The 19565-nt window shown below is 39.3% G+C and overlaps 1 protein-coding gene across 1 annotated transcript; it reads right to left on the bottom strand.

Moving 5' to 3' along the window:
* Positions 1-5039: 5039 nt before the first annotated feature.
* Positions 5040-7066, bottom strand: LOC147616932 (B3 domain-containing protein Os11g0197600-like). The gene is made up of 3 exons (XM_086776289.1): positions 6848-7066; positions 5931-6671; positions 5040-5372 (listed from the first exon to the last, which is right to left on the bottom strand). Exons 1-3 carry the CDS (start codon positions 7064-7066, stop codon positions 5040-5042), a joined length of 1293 nt encoding a protein of 430 aa, XP_086632415.1.
* Positions 7067-19565: the final 12499 nt, after the last annotated feature.

Raw genomic sequence — 19565 nt, 5'->3', positions numbered from 1 at the left:
TATTGCAGCCAGACGGGAAAACATGTGGATACTGCCGCTTTAAGATTTTGGATGCATTCTTGCAATTTTTTGCATTGTCCATAACAATTTGGGCTACATTTTTAGCACCCACTTCTTCTATCACAGAGGCAATGATACCAACAATATACGCCCCAGATTTTATTGCACCAGTCGAATCCACGGCACGCATAAAAGTCTCACCTCTAGGTGAAACAACCATTATATTAATTAATGGTTTTCTTTGTACATTGGACCATCCATCGCTGACTATACTACATCCAGAAAGCTCTATGTTGCTAAGAGTTATTCTATGTACACGTTCTTTCACTTGAGCATAGCATTTCTCCAATAGATCATTTCGCATAGCATGATACGAAGGCGGTGAAAACCCTGATCCAAATTCATCGATTTTCTTCCATGCTCTCTTCCAATGCTCACTCTCCACCATCACCATAGCACTCCCTGAAAAGTAGATCGCTTCAGCAAGGGGGAGCTCTGCATCATCGAGCAGACCGTTACGTAAGCTTTCCTACAATGAAGTTTGATGCATGGGTATGTTAAAGTGACGCTTGCAAGAAGACGCACTGGGTAGATTACTTTCTGGTTGCACATTAAAGTTCGGAGTACAAGCCAGCGATGCTTCCGGAGTTTGATGATTAGAACAACAATGTTCTTCTTGCCTCGATACATTGGCAGTAGATGAGAACAGTTTCCTTGCGTCTTTCTTTTGCATTTCGTCTCTTAAACGTTTGGCCACTGCAGGTGCAAAGGGGTGGGTACATCCTCGGCCTTTTTTCTTCACGTTTGGCCACTGCAGGTGCAGAGGGGTGGATACATCCTCGGCCTTTTTTCTTCACGCCACCTAAAAAGTGTTCTCTTAATCGAGGCGCCCCACCTGATTTTACTGCGTGGCATAGCTTACACTCCCAATCTATGAATCGGTCTCACCGATGTTAATTGCATATTGCCACTCTATCCCAGGTGCCTTTTTTTTCTGCTCTTCTGAATTTGGGCTCTATTAGAAGTATCGCTAGGTCCAACGTTTTCTTCCATCTCAAATAACCTATTCAAGCAAGCATACAATAATGAATACACAAACGAAGTAACAACAAAGCCACTCACATATTACAAAACATATATTACCACAGAAACATAGAAGCCTTAAAAAACCAAGCGATTACTGAAAAGCTAAAATGTAGCCAAGCAAAAATATAAAACTAGTTTGAATCTATTTTGACAAAAATAAAAGATCGTCATATATGTTAATCGTCATCATATATGTTGTTTATTGTTTTTATTTTAAAAGAGAAAGACATCCATGATGATTCATGCTAACTGCAAAGGATGACTGAAAGTTTTTTGCCTATAGGAATTTTATTTTTCAACTTACAGAATCGTAGATATTAATTTTTGCTAGACTTTTAGCATCACACGACAAGACAAGACGAATGCATAAATGTGTATTCTAAGATTAAGATACATGTAATTGACAGCATGCATACAATGCACATTGCACCCCCGATGAAGGATGTCTTTCGTACCCAAAGAGTAGTCTAGTGGGTCATTATTGGTGCCTTTGCCAGGAGTGCTAGCACTTGTTACAAAAGGATAAATTAGCATGAGAATTAGTGAGGAATTAACTAGTAAAGATGTAGATCTAGCACGAGTACACAAATTACCAGGCAATGTGGGGCTATCCATAGTTAAGAGCCTCCTAAGAGAGATCTCCTGTAGCATATACATTAGGTATCCAAAGAACAAGAAGAAGAGCACTAGTGAGGAAACCCCAAAAGAAGAAGATGTTATATGGGAATTGAGTAACAACGAGGGAGAAATGAGTGACCAGGGAGCTAAAGAGAAATTAACTCTTTGTGTGAACATCTATGATTTAGAATACATAGAAGACTTGGAACATATCCATTTAGCCATTCAACTAGCCACACATTGGGGTTTGGTAGACAAAATAGAGCTAGAGACAATTGCATTTTCCACTTGAAGTGGATATTGGAGAGGCCCTAGACCACAAACAACCATACTGCACAAGGTGCGTTACGAAGATCTTAGAAAATATTTCATTTTGTGCAGTGATATGAAGGTAGGCTTTTTCCCAAGAGTTAAGGAAGAGCTAGACAACCTAGAGACCTTGGGGGATGAATGAGCTTACTCGTGAATAGAGTGATTCTCCTTTTTTATGGATAGGCCAATCACTAAGATATAACTTAGGAGCACTATAGGAAGATTAGCATATTATAGATGGTTCATAAGTAATTTTGCTAGTGTAGTTACAAGTGTTGTTAGTGGGAGAATCTTGTGAGTCTTTACCAAGCAATCTATAAGGTGATTAGTTATATAGAAAGAAGATAGAGTGGATTAGCTAAGGAGAGAATAGTTAGAGTTAGATGGATGAGTGGTGAAAGCTTCACAACCTATAGTTGCTACACAAGCAAAGACAGTGGAGCCATTACCATCTCATAGAATGCCTCACATGCCATGGAATAAGTGTGCAAGGACAAGCTATGATGGGCCCTAACCCATCAAGTTAGTATTATGGGTGTTAGTGGGAGATTCTTGTGAGTCTTTACCAAACAATCTATGAGGTGATAGAAGATAGTGTGTAGTTAAGGAGAGAATAGTTAGAGTTAGATGGATGAGTGGTGAAAGCAATAGAGAAGTGAGAAATAGAGAAAGAGAAGAACATTGGGAAAGACGTAACAAGAGACTTGCTAAGCATTTGGAAGAGTTAAAAGAACTACTAGGGGAAAATCCTAGAGGAACCGCATTAGCATTTAGAAATTTAAACAAAGGATGTATTATGGGGAGTACGCCCTCTAGCATCAGTGAGAATGATCCCTCATATACAAGAATAGATTAGTTTCAAGTGATGAGACGAGGGTTATAAACCTGATGTAAGCCCTATTAAAGAGGACGTAGGAAGTGATGATACGTAACAAGAGAATTTCTGAGCTTTTAGAAGAGTTGAAAGAACTACTAGGGAAAAGACCTAGAGCATGGTGTTCATACTTGAAAACTTGAGCTAAAACTTTCAAATTTGAGAGATTATAGAGAATGGAGATCTATGTAAAGTTACGATCTCAAGCTCAAAAAAAGTTCAATCTAAGAAATGAAATTCGCCATTAGTTTTGACATAGTAGCTTCACATAGAGGATGAATTTGCTGCCATTATTGCTACCATGTGCGCTACTATCCTTCGTGCTACCACCCTTCTATGGACCTTGCTGCCTAGGCCGAGGAGATGCCCAATGGAGACTCACTCCTTGTGGATGATACACTGCTCTATGTGGTGTTGAGAAGGTCTTTAACCCTACCAAAACTTGGAATCGTGGAGAGCTTGAGAGAGAGAGAGAGAGAGAGAGAGAGTACAAGAAGATTTGACAGAGGAAGATATGAGACAGTAAACTAGAAACATAGGGAAGTAGACAGACTCGAGTGCAATGTGTGTGTGTGTGTGTGTGTGTGTGTGTGTGTGTGTGTGTGTGAGAGAGAGAGAGAGAGAGAGAGAGAGAGGATACTTGTGAAGTTCCCATTTGAGTAGGTGTTAGGCGATGAAGAGATTGTAGTTAGACATAACATTCTCTCTCTCCTCTCATTGACGAATGCATATAATTATTAAATTCTTCATCTAAACTTTAGTTCTGGATAATCTCTTTAGATAATTATTTTAAGCCCACCTTGTTTTTTAAAACTGCTCATAGCCACCCCTAACTTGGACTAAGCCTTAGGCTCACCTAGGCCTTAGTTTGAACCTAAAAGCTTAGTTTGAGACTTGGATGTTGCCTTAGGCTCAAAGGTAAGTTTGAGCCTGGGCCTTAGTTGTCAAAGTTAAATTTAAGATAAGGGCTATCAAAGCTTTCTTGAGATGCTAAGGCTTCAACAATCTTTGAGCCTAGATCTTTTAGTCCTTTAAAAAACCATGTTTGAGACTTGGGATTCGGACTTAGCCGAGGGCTCATAGCCTAGGGCTCATAGCCTAGGGCTCAAAATGAAGTTTGAGGCCAGGTGTTGGTACTCAAATGCAAGTTTCGAGTAGGGCCTCTTGAAGCTCTCTCAAGATATTGTGGCTCAAACTTAAGTTTGAGTGTGGGTTTGGGACTGGTCAACCTTAAGCTCAAATTCAAGTTAAATTGAGCAACGATATCTCAAGGTGAAGTCATGATATTGAGGCTCTAACTCAAGCATTACCGCTCAAGATAGATTTATGCATGGAATGGCTCATAGCATTGGACATCAAACATTTACACAATCTTGCCTTTTGGTTAATAGAAAAAAGTTCAGTGTGCAAGCTCCAAGACTTATTATGTGCAACAATGTGGATTGGCATAATCTACACAAGGGAACTTGGAAAAAATTGTACTCTTCTTAGCAAATTGACTTCTAATTTCTTTAGTTCAAACTCTAAAAATTCAATGGATTTGAAATAACTCCTAAGAGATAATTTTTCAATAAGATTCAAAACTCACAAACATTTATTAAATCTTGCAATAAGAGTCTAAAAATGTATATGATGTAACTAGATATAGATCTAAGTGATATTTGACGACGATGCTGATGGAGATATCTTTCTAGAAATAGATATATTTGGGGTCATGGATCTAGTTAAGATGAGAGAATCTATGATGAGTTGTAACATCATATTTCTTTTTTATTTGACACAAGCAATATTTGTTTTTGCCATAGTTTTCTTGTTTGGGACCATTAATGCACACGCTTTGGTGCAGACAATTGTCGCAACTTTTTTGTAAATTTTGCTACATATATCTTGTATTTGTTTGAAAAGTAACTAAAAATTAGGTTGATTAGGACTATGAGAAGTTCAACTTCTTGCAAAATCACACCAAACAAGGGGCAAAAAAGTTTGGAAAAAAAACGCTTACATAGACGATTAGAAGGGATATAGACATATGAAAAGACAACAAAGAGATTCTACTAGAAGGTGAATATAGAGCATATAAATCTACTAAACATCACAAATTAGAAAAAGAGAAGATTAAACATAGGATAAAGGTCTATATTAATAAACATCAAGATGAAATATGGGGTCGGTCGGAGAGCATCAGTGGATGCTGCATGCAGCAATGCAGATCATCAAAATTGGAGCCAATCCTTTGCTTGTATATGTGAACATAGAATCTGGAAGCTTTTCTGTTCACAAGCTCGAAGATGCAAATATCATGCTCTATCAGCTTGTGGGCTTTGGCAAAGCCTGCCCAACCCCCACTCACAAATGAGAGACCCCTGTTGTACCCTCGTTGTGCTATCCACTTGCATTTCCACTCCTTCCCAGCTGGATCTATCCATGTGAGCACAGTGTCTCTCTTTGGCATATACTCCCTGCTGAAGGCACTTGGTAATACCTGATTAACACCAACACTAGAGATTATACTTACTCCATCATGCAGCTTAACACCCCATTAAACCTAATCATGCGGCTTAATTATTCATCCATCCTGAAACCAGAAATACTCATCAACCTTATTGCCTATAGTACTGGAATTTCCTCTTAACATCATAATTGTTGGGTTAAGCAACACATAATTATATGTATTTGGTTAATCAACAATTCCAACAAGGGATTTAGCGAAATCAAGCAATTGAGTGAAAGTACCTGATTAACACAGCACAAGAGATGTAGATCATACAAGCTAACAACACATTGAGGTTAATAATACAGCTTAATTAAGTCATTTAAGAATCTAATCTTGATGCCTGTAAGTCTGTATTCACTCAAATGGATATTTCTATTAGCACAACAACTGTTCGATTGAGCAACGAATAATAATTATGAGGTTAATCAACAAGCCCAACAAGAGATTCATCAGCAAAACCAAGCAGTTATGAACAAGACATGCAGATTAATTCCCTAATGAGCATTATTACGCTCTAAAACAAGCTTCGAGGGAAGGAATGGTTACCAGTTTTTTGTCTTTGTAGACGCTTGAAGCCGAAAGAGATCTAATCACAAAAGGGTTTTTGCTGTGGAAAGCACTGGCCTCCTTAGAAATTCGCTGTCTTTCGCAAGGGCTGGCCACAGCATAGGGGTTGTATGCATCATGATTTTGATCATATTCAAGCAGTTTATAAGGGCCTTCATGATACGCGCGCCTCAAAACCAGCTGCTTTCCAAGCTCTCTTGTTTCAATCAAAACCAGTGCCTTCTGATCCTTTTTATTGTCATCAAGTTGATTAATTCTCTTCTTCGTGCTCTCACTTTCTGGCTTGTTAATCTCGCATCTGTGGCTGCTAGTCTTGCTTCTGGGCTTGTTAATCTCGCATTTGTGGCTACTAATCTTGCTGTTGGGCTTGTTAGTGTCGCTCTTAGGCTTGGTAATCTCACTTTTTTCTTCTAATCTCGTTCGATTAAACGCGATTAAGCGGGGTTTTGTAGGGAGGCACTGCTGGCCCTTCTCGCCACCTTCATGTGCATCGAAAATGCGGGCTTTGAAGAGGTTTTTACCGAGGTAGGTGAAGACTAGGACGTCGCCTGCATGGAGGCCATGGTCGTGGGCGAACTCGTCCCACCCTGGGGAGCCCAAGCGCATGCAGTTGTCCGTCCGTTTGAAAGGAGCATACCACACCCACCCACTGGGCCCTTCGAGCTTGGCTTCTTCAACGCATCTGCTCAGAAAGGCGTCCGCAAAGGATTGCGGGATTTCCTATACACACACGCGCGCGCAAGATTAACCTAATCAGCCGCAATTAGGGTAACGATTGCATAATCACACAAAAGATTAAGATAAACAGCCACGATTACGGTAAACAAGATTAAGCTAGTCAGTATAAAGCATATACTCATTCTAATGCAGGACTCCTGCATTCAAATTAAACTCACCAAGCTGCTGCAATTATCCACCACCTTGACAAAGCTCGGAGCTATGGCTGGCCTAGTTGCAGATGCAGCGCTTGCATGAGCCGAATAACAGTCGCTTGTGCACTTCAAGCATGCAACATATTCGCGCTGATCCACTAAACACTCTCGCTGCTTGTTATCACAGTCATAATTACAAGGATTATCATCCCGACAAATACCGCCACTGCAGTCGGCCGCCATGGATCTGACAGAAGAAATCAATGTTAAGTAAAGCCTACACGGAAGTAAAGCTATAAATTAGCCACCATATTTTGCATCCCAACTTCTCCATGCATGTCGGCCAGGCAGATATTAATCTATGTGAATCCATGCAGTTGAAAAGCCTTTGTGGTCTGCTTGCATGTCAAGTACTAACATCATGCTTGCCCTAGTATTTAAGGGGCTTTCCCACGACCAAGTTAATTGGGCTACCTAAAATGCATCAATTTTACTCACACGGTCCTTTTCAACCCACCCCTTGCTGGAGTGGGGCCGGGGAGGAGGGGCCGTGAGCTCGGACCCTCATCGCTCGACCAGCTCTACCACCAGGCTATTGTCCCCACCTTCAACTAGGAATGTGTTAGTAGGTTCAATGTAACTTGGCCATGAGAAATTGTTATTCAGGTTGAGTTCGAATTTCTGTTTAAAAAGAAAATTTGTCCTGCACCTACACACATATACACTCATGGGGTGGCCCTCCCCCCACCCCCGTTACAATGATGCCAACACGTAATGTGACTCAAAGTACTCAGGTCAATGCCATGAGACTCCAACGCGCAAATTACCAACTATGTTGTGCACATTGGTCCTCAAGTCCAATTCAATGCACAGTTCTACATGATGTAGTTAATATTTGGCTTTTGTCACAAGCTTGAGATTGATCTCTTGAAGTATTTGCATGTTGATCACCTTTGGGCTTCTTTCTATATATAGGTTGTTCATATTCATGTAGCTTTAGCTCATCCTTATGATCCAAGTCTACACCACAAGGACGGTGGCACTGACTATGATTGTGGACCTACAGGATCATCTCATGGCCGCATATCATGCATGCTACACATGCCTATAGAGATACATGGACAATTTCTTTGCTACATAGTTCATTAGTCATCATTGTGAGTTTATTACCTAACTTATACTAGCATCATACACACTCTGTCTTCGCAAGTTTGAATGGATAGCTCATTCTCTACACATGGCCAACCTCTTCTCTACACTCCCTAGCTTCTACTAGCATACAACCTTTGTCGTACAAGGCTTGGATTAGACATCCAAATTCCCTTTGGAGGGGCACATGTGTGTGGGAATTTTTCATCTATTATATAGCATAGTATTCTTCTCTATCTGTATTATTTTGCAATTTGCGTTTTAAAGTTTTGTGTTATGAAAGATTTTACTTCTTGTGGTGTTCTCTTATATACATTGCATATTATACCCTCTTTCAAAATTTCATTGGTACTTCTTCAAAATCAAGTGGAAACTAACATCCTCTAATGCACTTCCATTTCCTCCACACTCTTATGCAAGGTTTGGCAGGAGATGTGGTGGGACAAAACAATGGAACTAATACAAGAATTACAGTTGAGTACATCACCTTGATGCTCCCCCTCTCTCATCTCTCATTCAACTCTAAGAACACTATCCAAATCATTCTCCCTTATCTTCTAGTAGCCACATTGTATAGTTTGTACCATATAAAGTAGAATAAATCATTATAGCTTTAGTTGCTTAGAAAATCTTTCAAAATTTATAGAATATTGAAGACTACCTTGTTTCTAGAAGACGATACTATAGCATTGTTTGAAAAATAATAGAACTAAATTAGGAATGGGAAGACAGGGAAAGACTCTCTCATCTTCCATAATAGAACTAAATTAGGAATGGGAAGACAGGGAAAGACTCTCTCATCAACCATTAAACAAAGACATTGTGAGAAACAATGTATTTTAAGTTATACATATATAATCCTTTGTTATAAAAAAAGAAAGAGGTTTTTTTAGAAATAAAGTCTTCCCCAAGTCTGCAACATGAATAGCTTCAAAATTACTTGCAAATAACTTCATAGGCGGTAACTCAATACTTGATGATGGGTACACATCTAAAAACATGATAAAAGCATAAAATAGTGCAACCGAAATCTTATTCTAGGATAGATTGTGGAAGAGTAGAGAATTCACAAGAATTGATTCAACCATAAAAACCATTGCTTTGCAAGCTTCAACTAAATCAAATCAATTGAAATTTAAACACATAACAAAATTAAAATACTTAGCTCAATAGACCATATTGGGTGCAATCTTCCCCCCTCTTGTATGTGGCCTCTCCCCACACAAGAGTATTTCTTTATTAGCTTTCTTTTTTTACCAAGATTAGGCCATAGCCCCCAAAATAGACAAGATGTGCTTTTTAGAGAGCACGGCACTCTTCTTTTACAAAAATAGAGTGTCAAATATTGGGACTAGGGTAAAGCCATAGGCTTTAATAAATTCCACATTTTCCTAAAGTTCAAAATGGAAAAATCATTTGCTAAGGTTGCAAGCTACTATGCTTGCCAAAAATAAAATGTGATGAACCAAGACATTTCTTCCAAAGTAAACTCTTCAATTCCCATAGTCTTCATCACCTGAAAATATAAGCCCAATTAATTAATTAATCTCACAAATATTAAACAGGCACAAATCATCACCAACTCATGACTACCAAGCGTAAGTATCCCAGGAATCACCCTGCCATACAAACCTAACTGAAATAATCATAGGTGGCCTCAAACATACGTCATATACCGCACGTATTAATATTTATAGTGGTATCACCCACGATATTAACCTAGCTGGCATGACGTAAGAGTAACCTAGGCGTCCCCAAATTACTCAAGAGGGGATAAATAATATTTTTCTAGAGGACTTAAAATATATTCTCATGACATCCCTCTTGCTTGAGTTTGCAATTGTCCTCAATTGCGGATTTGCTGGGTTTGAAAAGAATGAAGAATTTCAGGGTAAACTCGAAAAAATTTCTCAGGCATCCATTTAGCATCTTCTTGTGGATGATTCTTGAAAGTCAAAAGATATTTGAAGTATTGATTACCTGTTCTTGTTGTTGTTATCTCTTAGTCAATGATAGCATCAGGAACTAGTACTTTTTCCTCTCCTTCAATAAGAGGTGGTTCCTCATATGTTGGGTGAGTAGGGAGTGTTCCTCGAAAAGGTTTCAAGAGATGGATATGAAAAGAATTGTGGATATTCCAATTAGATGGAAGCTCTAGTCTATAGGCCACATCATTAATCTTTTGAAGGATTTTAAATGGCCCATAATATCTAGGTGCTAGTTTCACTGCAGGGAATTTTTCCACACTCTTTAATCGACGTTTTTCAATTCTCAAAAGTACATAATCACCTTCTTGAAATGAAAAATCTTTACGCTTCCTATTTGCTTGAGATGTATACTTCTCTTGAGCTCTTGCAATACAATCACGCACTTGAGATAAAATGCGATCAAAGTCTCTAACATATTGGTCGGCAGCTTCAATCTTATGAGAGAGTCTAGTAGCCGGAATAGGCAAAGCTCTACCATAGATGATCTCAAATGGTGCTCGACCAGTAGCAGTATGAGGAGTATTATTATAAGCAAATTGGAGTAGGTGTACGTACTTATCCCATGCACTAGGTTGCTGGGAAACATAGGCTCTAAGCATATCTAAGATAGTGCTATTTGTAACTTCGGTTTGTCCATTCGATTCCGGATGGAAAGCCGTGGAAAAATCTAACTTAGTGCCTAAGTTTGAGAAAAGAGCAACCCAAAAGTGACTACAAAATTTAGAATCTCTATCAGAAACTATCACTTTGGGTAGTCCATGATGAACAAAAATTTGCTTAACAAATATGTTCGCGGCTTGCTGAGAAGTTAGTGTCTTTTTACATGGAATGAAATAGGCTTGCTTACTAAATCTGTCCACTATTGTCCAAATCATGTCATGGTGACTGGAAGTAGTAGGAAAGCCAGTAATGAAGTCCATAGACACTTGTTCCCATGGTCTATCTAGAATAGGTAGAGGCATAAGCAATCCTAAAGCTTTGCCTTTGTAGCTTTTAATTGTTTGGCAAATGTTACATTCATCTACAAATTTAGCTACATCATTCTTCAAATGAGTCCAAAAGAATTCTCAAGAAACTACTTGAAGTGTTGCGGAAACTCCTCTATGTCCCACAAATGGTGGTTGGTGCATCTCTTCCAAGACAAGTTGTCTATAAGGTTCAGTAACACACAATCTTTTCTCAAAGAAAAGATAGCCATCATTATGAGAATAACTTCCTTGAGGTGTCCAATTGTTTTCACGCAATTTGATCCATATTTCAGAAAAATCTGGATCAACTTCATAAGTTTCTTTCATAAGTACAAATGGTTCACTTTCAATAATGGAAATGTTGTTGATATTTGGTCTTCGACTCAAAGCATCGGCAACAACATTTTCTTTTCCAGGTTGGTATTGAATCATAGGTTGGAAACTTTGAATGAAAGATGCCCATTTGATGTGCTTATGTGAAATAAGAGGTTGCGTAAGCAAATACCTAATGCTTTGTTGATCTGTCTTGATGAGAAATTCAGAGCCCATTAGGTAATGCTTCCAGATTTTCAAAGCATGTACTACTGCTGCTAATTCCTTGTCATATGTGCTATAATTTTGCTCTGCAGGCTTAAGCTTTCTACTTTGATAAGCAATAGGATGGTTGTCTTGCATAAGAACAGCTCCAAATCCTTTGCCACTAGCATCAGTCACTACTATAAAGAATGGTCTTTGAAAATTAGGTAGTGATAGAACTGGTGCTTGTGTTAAAGCATTCTTGAGTGTTGCAAAAGATTTATCTTGCTTTTCAGTCCAATTGAAATTTGTAGCTTTCTTAAGGAGTTCAGTCAAAGGATGAGCAATACAAGCAAAATTCTTGACGAACTTCCTATAATAACTACATAGGCCAAGAAAAGATCTAAGATCATGTATGTTTCTAGGCATAGGCCAAGAAGCTATACACTCAATTTTCTTAGGGTCTACACAAATCCCTTCAGCCGACACTATATGACCTAAGTATTCAATCTCTTCTTGAAAGAAAGAACTCTTTTCAGGATTGACATACAATTCATTTTCTCTCAAAAGGTTGAACACTTGTTCCAAGTGTTGTTCATGCTCTTGTCGATCCTTGCTGAAAACAAGAATGTCATCAAAGAACACTATAACAAAACTTTGAAACTTAAGGAATATATGATACGGCTGAAAGTAGCTGGAGCATTGGTCAAACCGAATGGCATAACCAAAAACTCATAATGACCAGTTTGGGTTCTAAAAGCTGTCTTGAATATGTCAGATTGAGTCATACGAACTTGATGATACCCAGACTTTAGGTCAATCTTGCTAAAGACCTTTGATCCTCTAAGCTTGTCAAGAAGATCATCTACCCTAGGAATAGGATATCTGTTCTTGACAGTAATCTTATTCAATGCACGGTAGTCTACACACATTCGTTAAGTTCCGTTCTTCTTCTTAACAAGAAGTACTGGAGCTCCAAAAGGTGAACTACTAGGTCGAATAAGGCCTCTCTCTAGCAAGTCTTCTATTTGGCTTTGGATTTCTTTTTGCTCTAAATTGTTGACTCTATAGGGAGCTTTACAAGGCAGAGAATTTCCAAGCAATAAGTCAATACTATGATCCTCAGGCCTAGACTTAGGTAATCCTGGAGGTAGATCTTCCATGAAACAGTCACTAAATTTGGAGATAAAAAGATCAAACTTTGGACTTTTGGATGTGACAGACTCAGCATCAAACTGGTTAACCCATACCATATAAGTCTTGTCTCTTTTTCTTAGAGCTCTCTTTGCTTGAGTGTGACTCAACAAAGGACTCATTTCTCCTTTTGACTTGACATTAGAGGATAATATCTTCATTGTCCTTCTTTAGAGAAATGCTATGAGTGTCATAGTCTATAATAGGATTGTATTTGTGTCTCCAAGGCATACCCAAAATTATATCTACCCCTTGTAAAGATGCAACTAAGAAATCCCTCTTTTCTGTTAAAGGCTTGATGCATAAATCCAAACCTTTCACCTCTTGCATGCAAGTATACTTTGTTCCAGTAAATGCTGCTTTGACTTTATAGTGCGTAGGTGAAGAATGAAGATTTAATGCTCTAAGTGCTTTTTCAGAAATGAAATCATGTGTACTACCATCATCATGCAAAATAAGAACTTCATGTCCATTTATCGTTCCTGTCCATTTTAAGCAAAGAATGAACATGAGGTTTACCTTCTTGTTTTGAGTAATCTGGATCGGAATTACCCTCTTGCTTGAATGATTCTTCTTCATTGTCGTCTTCTTCAATCATATTGACTCGAGCTACTGCTGCTGTGCTGGTGTTGAATTCTTGGTATGCTCCGGACAATTCGGGGCTATGTGTCCTTCTTTGTGGCACTTGAAACATTTGATAGTAGATGTCTTTGGTTTGCCACCATTGACTTTCTTATTGGTACTCATGTTGGCTTTAACCTCGTCCTTGCCTTTGTCATAACCTGATTTATACATCTTCTTTGAAGCATAAAAAGATTTAGTAAATGGTTTAGAAGAAGTACCCTCATGTGCTTTAATCTCTTTAGGAAAACCATTTTTACGTTCTGAATTAGTTGCAAAAGATATTGCAGAAGATAGTGAATGAGGTCGAAACATATTCACATCGGCCCTAATGGTAGATCTAAGGCCCGATATGAACTTCCTCTTTTGGTCCTTCTCGCTGACTCTATCCACAACTTGCACCTGTAATAAAGTATTCCAGAACTTTTCTACATACTGTGACATAGTTTCCTTTTCCAATTGATGCAAAGTGTCCCATTGGTGCCTAACTTTGGACTTGAATTGTAAAGGTAAAAAGTGCTTTTTAACCAGCCATTGAAATCTTTTCCAAGAATCTGGCTTGTCACGACCTTGCTTTATTACACTCCACCATAAAGCTGCACTGTCTACCAGATGATTGACTGCACATTTAATCTTATCACTCTCTGAAAATTTTTCTCCAGAAAAATAGTCATCTAGTTGACTAAGCCAAGCTAAAATGACCCTAGCATCCTTCTTTCCATCATAATTTTGAAATGTGAAAGCTTTTCGACTAATCTTGGATTCTTTTTGTGACCTTTGTGCTTGCAATGTAGCATTTACAGCCCTTTGAATAGTGTCATCTTCGTCATCAAAAGATAGCGAAGAGTCACGCTTGCATCTACGACTCGTGAGCTGTCTCTCCAATTCAATACGCTTCTCTCTTTCTTCTACAATTTGATGTTGTAAAGAAAGGAGTTGCTCTTGAATTGATGGCGAGATAGGCAAATCTGCCATAGTGCTTGTGCAAATGATGTAGATAAATAAAATTTTACTTTATTTGATGTAAATAAATAAAGCAAAAATAAGTACTTATCTTGTTTTTCTCCCGCAATTTGATCTTGGTTGAAGCTGAACAAAGACGCTGCTCAATGGCTGAATTGAATTCTCGTCGCCTCAAACAAATCCCAAACGATTCCGTGTGATTCAAGAGACTTGGGCTAGTCGAATTGTTGATGAAATAATTTTTCTGCACTTTGTAACCTATTGAAACAGTCCTGTAAACCTTGCCCAATCTCTGTAATATTTTCTAAAATTTTTTAGAATTTTTCAGAAACGATTTCAAAATTTTCTGGCTTTTTCTAGGCAATTTTTAAGCCTTTTAAAACCTGCAAATCACTTTTCTGCACCCAAAAATTTCAGATTTGGAAACCTTTTGTATTTCTCTTCAAATTTGAAAATAGGAGAAGTAAAGGCTCAAAAAAAATGATGTGACTTGTATGGGGATTGGGAAAAGTAAGACTTGATTAACAAAGTGATTAAGCTTATGATAATTAAGCTTATGGTTTTTTTTTAGTTCTTCTCCACTCGCCGTTTTGCGCCAGCAGGCTACCGTCGTGCGCCTTCTCCTTGGGTTTTATTTTGAGAATTTTTTTGATGGCTTTACACTGATTAATCTGCTCCGTCCATTATGGATTTACTCGTGCTTGAAGCTTTCTGATTTCTGAGAGAATACTGTGAGGTTTTTGGCTATGGGGATTTCATCCATGCGGTCAGATTTTGATTTCACTGAGTATTTGGAAAAACCACTTTTTGATAGAGAGGGGTGGTTTTGCAGGGTGGTGAGTGGGTTTGAGAGTAGATCTAGTTTTGAATCTTTGACCTTTGGGTAAAGACCTACAAAACACCCTTCTGTCCACTAGATAAATTCCTGCACTTTCTTGATTTTTGAGAAGTTGAAGCCCTTTCCTACCTTCTCCACAAATCTCCTAGCCCAAGCTCTGATACCACTGCAACCGGAATCTTATTCTAGGATAGATTGTGGAAGAGTAGAGAATTCACAAGAATTGATTCAATCATAAAAACCATTGCTTTGCAAGCTTCAACTAAATCAAATCAATTGAAATTTAAACACTTAACAAAATTAAAATACTTAGCTCAATAGACCATATTGGGTGCAATCTTCCCCCCTCTTGTATGTGGCCTCTCCCCACACAAGAGTATTTCTTTATTAGCTTTCTTTTTTTACCAAAATTAGGCCATAGCCCCCAAAATATACAAGATGTGCTTTTTAGAGAGCACGGCACTCTTCTTTTACAAAAATAGAGTGTCAAATATTGGGACTAGGGTAAAGCCATAGGCTTTAATAAATTCCACATTTTCCTAAAGTTCAAAATGGAAAAATCATTTGCTAAGGTTGCAAGCTACTATGCTTGCCAAAAATAAAATGTGATGAACCAAGACATTTCTTCCAAAGTAAACTCTTCAATTCCCATAGTCTTCATCACCTGAAAATATAAGCCCAATTAATTATTAAATTAATCCCACAAATATTAAACAGGCACAAATCATCACCAACTCGTGACTACCAGGCGTAAGTATGCTCACAGCCACCATCGTACTCTCTCAAAGCCACCGTCACGTCACGGCTCACAGCCACCATCACGTAGACAATCCCCCAGTCGTGACTCCACCCGCACAGCAGTAGGAAGAGTGAGAGTGGAGGATGCGGCGGGTGCTTTGGTGGGGGAGGTAGTAGGGCACGCGGTGAGAGAGGAGATAGAGGGAGAAGAGTTAGAGGAGACAGTGAGGATGAGGAGGAGATGAGAGAGGTGGAGGGAGTGATCTGCTATGATGTGACGGATAGAGGCAGGATAGTGATGGATGCGAGGGGAAAAGAGGTAATGGAGTACATGCGTGGGGTAGTATCAAACTTGTATAGAAATTGTTTTATTAGATTTAAAGATCAAAATAGCCGATTAGTTGGGGAGGTGATAGATGCTGTACATAGTCGGTACCCAGTCCCCCACATGCGACATTCTCGGATGTATGGGGAAGGACGCGAATAAGAGAGATCTTAAGTAATAAAAGATCTCACCTTAAGAAACTCGCGTACGATGATGCGCTAAATGTAGCTGCGGGTGGCTATCCTACCGAGAAACCTGCCCCACTGCGCACAAATGCGAGTGGAAGGAGGCAAAGAAATGAGCAGAGGGTGGCGTGAAGAGCAGGCAGCATGTGGAGGCACGACAGATCCAGATGGAGACCATTGGATCTTCGCATTTCGGATCTGGCGGCATCGAGGCATAGGAGGCAGAGTTCGTAAGTATCTTGCCACTTTCTTTGATTGTTTACTTAATTCATTGATTCTATGATTGTTTTAATCTTACAAATTGAGTTGATTATGATACAGCGATGACGGGTTACGGGGAGGAAGCCCACAGCCCACGATACTGGGTATGCTCATCGGCATAGTAGACGTGACACATGGGCCATCTTCAGAGCCGAGGGACGTATTACGAACACGCAATTTGAGATGGCCATGAGACCATACGGTCAACAGGTACTTGAAAACTCTAAACGAATGATTTTAGTTTATTGAATTACATATATATATACTTATATACTATATATTACTTGAACAGGCACAAGCTGCTAATGATCCACCCGCTGCCACTGCAAAGGGTGGATGTGAGCACTACTCATCGAACATTCCGACGACCGATGTGAGCTCATCTGATCATGGAAGGAGCACCGAGTCATCATCTGGGTCTAAGTAGTACTCAGACTTATAGTATCACATTCCATATTGAGGATGTGTTTGTATATATATTTTTGTAACTAAAGCCATGGGCTACTTCGACATATGGACTCCCTTGTATATATGTGTACACATAAAATTTTGATAAGTAATATTGAATCGTGAATCGATAGTATTGCATTCATGTCTGTCTTGAATCGTGTATTGACAATGTATGCATTCATGTCGTTCTTGTCTTAAATCTTCCTCGTGGATGGTCCAATGCACCCAAAAAAAAAATCCAGAGTGTTATTGGGTGTTGGAATGCTAGAACAGTATTCAAGTACCAAATAGCACTCTCTGGATTTTTTTTTTTGCTCTCTGTTCGCGTGTATAGACACATCAACTCTACAAAAAGTCGCATGTATATACGCGGATACTCTGTGAAATACGCATGTATAGACGCGTCAACTCTGGAAAAGTCGCGTGTATATACGCGAATAATCTGTGAAATACGCGTGTATAAGCGCAGCTAAAATGACAAAATGCGTGTATACACCCTCCTATATCAGCGCGTCTAAGTGCAGCTAAACTGACAGAACACGTGTATACGCCCGTGTATCAGCGCGTCTGACTATTCCTATACACGCGCTTTTACACGCATGTCTCTGGCCGCGATGATACACGCGCTGATACACGGGCCCGTTACTTTTTTTCCACAAGTCATTTTTAGCGGCTAGGAGCGCGGGTATGAGCCCGATCCCTTGTAGTGTTTCAATGTTGAGGTTCAACGTAGTGTTTAAAGTGCATGCCTAGGATTGTGTGGAACTTTGAGGAAAATGATATTCTCCTCCCTTCTCCAAAAAATTATGATTTGACTCTTATGCTTATCCATCTAACATAAACAACTTAACTTAGACTCTTATGTGTGTGTCTCTAGCACACGTGACATGGACAATGCTTTAGAATGGGAAAAATTGAGTACAATGAATAAAAGATGAACGATAGGCTGCCAGCATTTTTTTGCTTTAAGCAACTGACAAGATAATTAGTATCCCTTCTTCATAGTTTTTTAAGGGATATCATAGTGTTTTCGTGTTGCCACTACTTGTCTTTGTAAGAGGTGTTGTGTTGCTCTGCATGTCATTTTCTTGAAGTGATTTTGTCAAAGTTGACTAGTGAGATACATGGTATCCATACGGAAGAAGCCGAGCCTTTTTGGTTGAACCCAAGATGATGATTGGCCATTCAACACGTTCAAACACATCTTAATACAAAGGTCAAACACCTCTCAAATCCACAACTCAATGTAAGCTATACATCAAACATCTCTCAACGAGAAGGCCTACCAAGGATGGTTAGCTGGCCAAGATGGTAAGTACATAAAGAACATCCAAAATAGTGGGTGTGGTGTTGCATCTCTTTCATTCCGTGGCATGAGAGTGTTGAGGAGGACAGAGACATCAGTTCATGTGGTTTTGCAACAATAACATGGATTACACTTGGAGGGTATGTAGTACTATTTTCCAATCACCTTCAAGACCTCTAGTTATATGGTAAGTTAGAAGAGGGATAAACCTTACATGTGATGAGATCCGAAAACTCCGTGTATAAACACGGCTAAATTCTAAAAATCATGTGTATAAACGCGGCTACATCCTAAAAATCGCGTGTATACACGTAGCTGATTTATTCTAAACGCGAAAATACACGCGCTTTTACACGCGACGACTTGTCCATATCTAAAAATAACCCGCCTTCTCCAAATAAACATTTTCAAACTCAAGATTTGCTCTCCTTTGTCGCACCGCCTCTTCCAATAGAGCGCTAAGCCTAAGTGCAAGGAGCAAACAAGGAGCACACACGGATGAAGGAAACCAGCCAAGAAGGAGACTCACTTTTTCAGAGGTGAGTCAGTTTGTCCTTTGTCCTGTCTCTTTCCTTCCATTTGTTTATGCTATTGTCTCTTTCCTTTATGCATTTGTTTCCGTCCTTCTCCTTCTCTGGTTGCCATCTGGTGTGAACGATTGTGACAGTGGGCGACAGTGAGCTTTTTATAAGTATGATTTGTCGGAGGTCGGTCGCTTTCAAAAAGAAAAAATTCACAGGCCGCGTGTAGGAACGCGTGTATGTCTGCATGTATGCTGTCTACACAGACTTTCACAGGCATATACACGTGTTTTTTGATGGGTGTATACATGCAATTTTTGACGGGTGTATACACGCGACTGTGTTTCACCCATGCTTGCTATCCAGGTTCTTCAGAGAGATGATCCCATCTGCATATGGCTTGCCTTCACAAAATCATATGTGCTAGCTTGCATTTGTGCTTTGATGCAATCATGTATATACTTTTATTTTTGCAGATTCTTTATGGATCCAGGTTCTTCATCCGATCCATTTGCGTACAGCAATTGGCTGAAGGAGATGTTAAATCATTTTGGGCGCCATCCTGGTCCAGTTGAGCTTACAGAGTACATGTATTCCCTTCCCCCTCCTTCCATGCCTGGTATCTATACCCCGCCCACGAGTATCCAGGTCACTCCACTGCCGTCTATGCCTACGAGTCCGACGAGACGACATGCATCTTCTCCTCTTCCATGTCCACC

This window comes from Cibotium barometz, chromosome 37, assembly GCF_041138505.1.
Source record: "Cibotium barometz isolate CiBa-2024 chromosome 37, ASM4113850v1, whole genome shotgun sequence".
Taxonomy (NCBI): domain Eukaryota; kingdom Viridiplantae; phylum Streptophyta; class Polypodiopsida; order Cyatheales; family Cibotiaceae; genus Cibotium; species Cibotium barometz.
The sequence above is the reverse complement of the archived record's forward strand: the minus strand, read 5'-3'. Positions and strand labels throughout refer to the sequence as shown.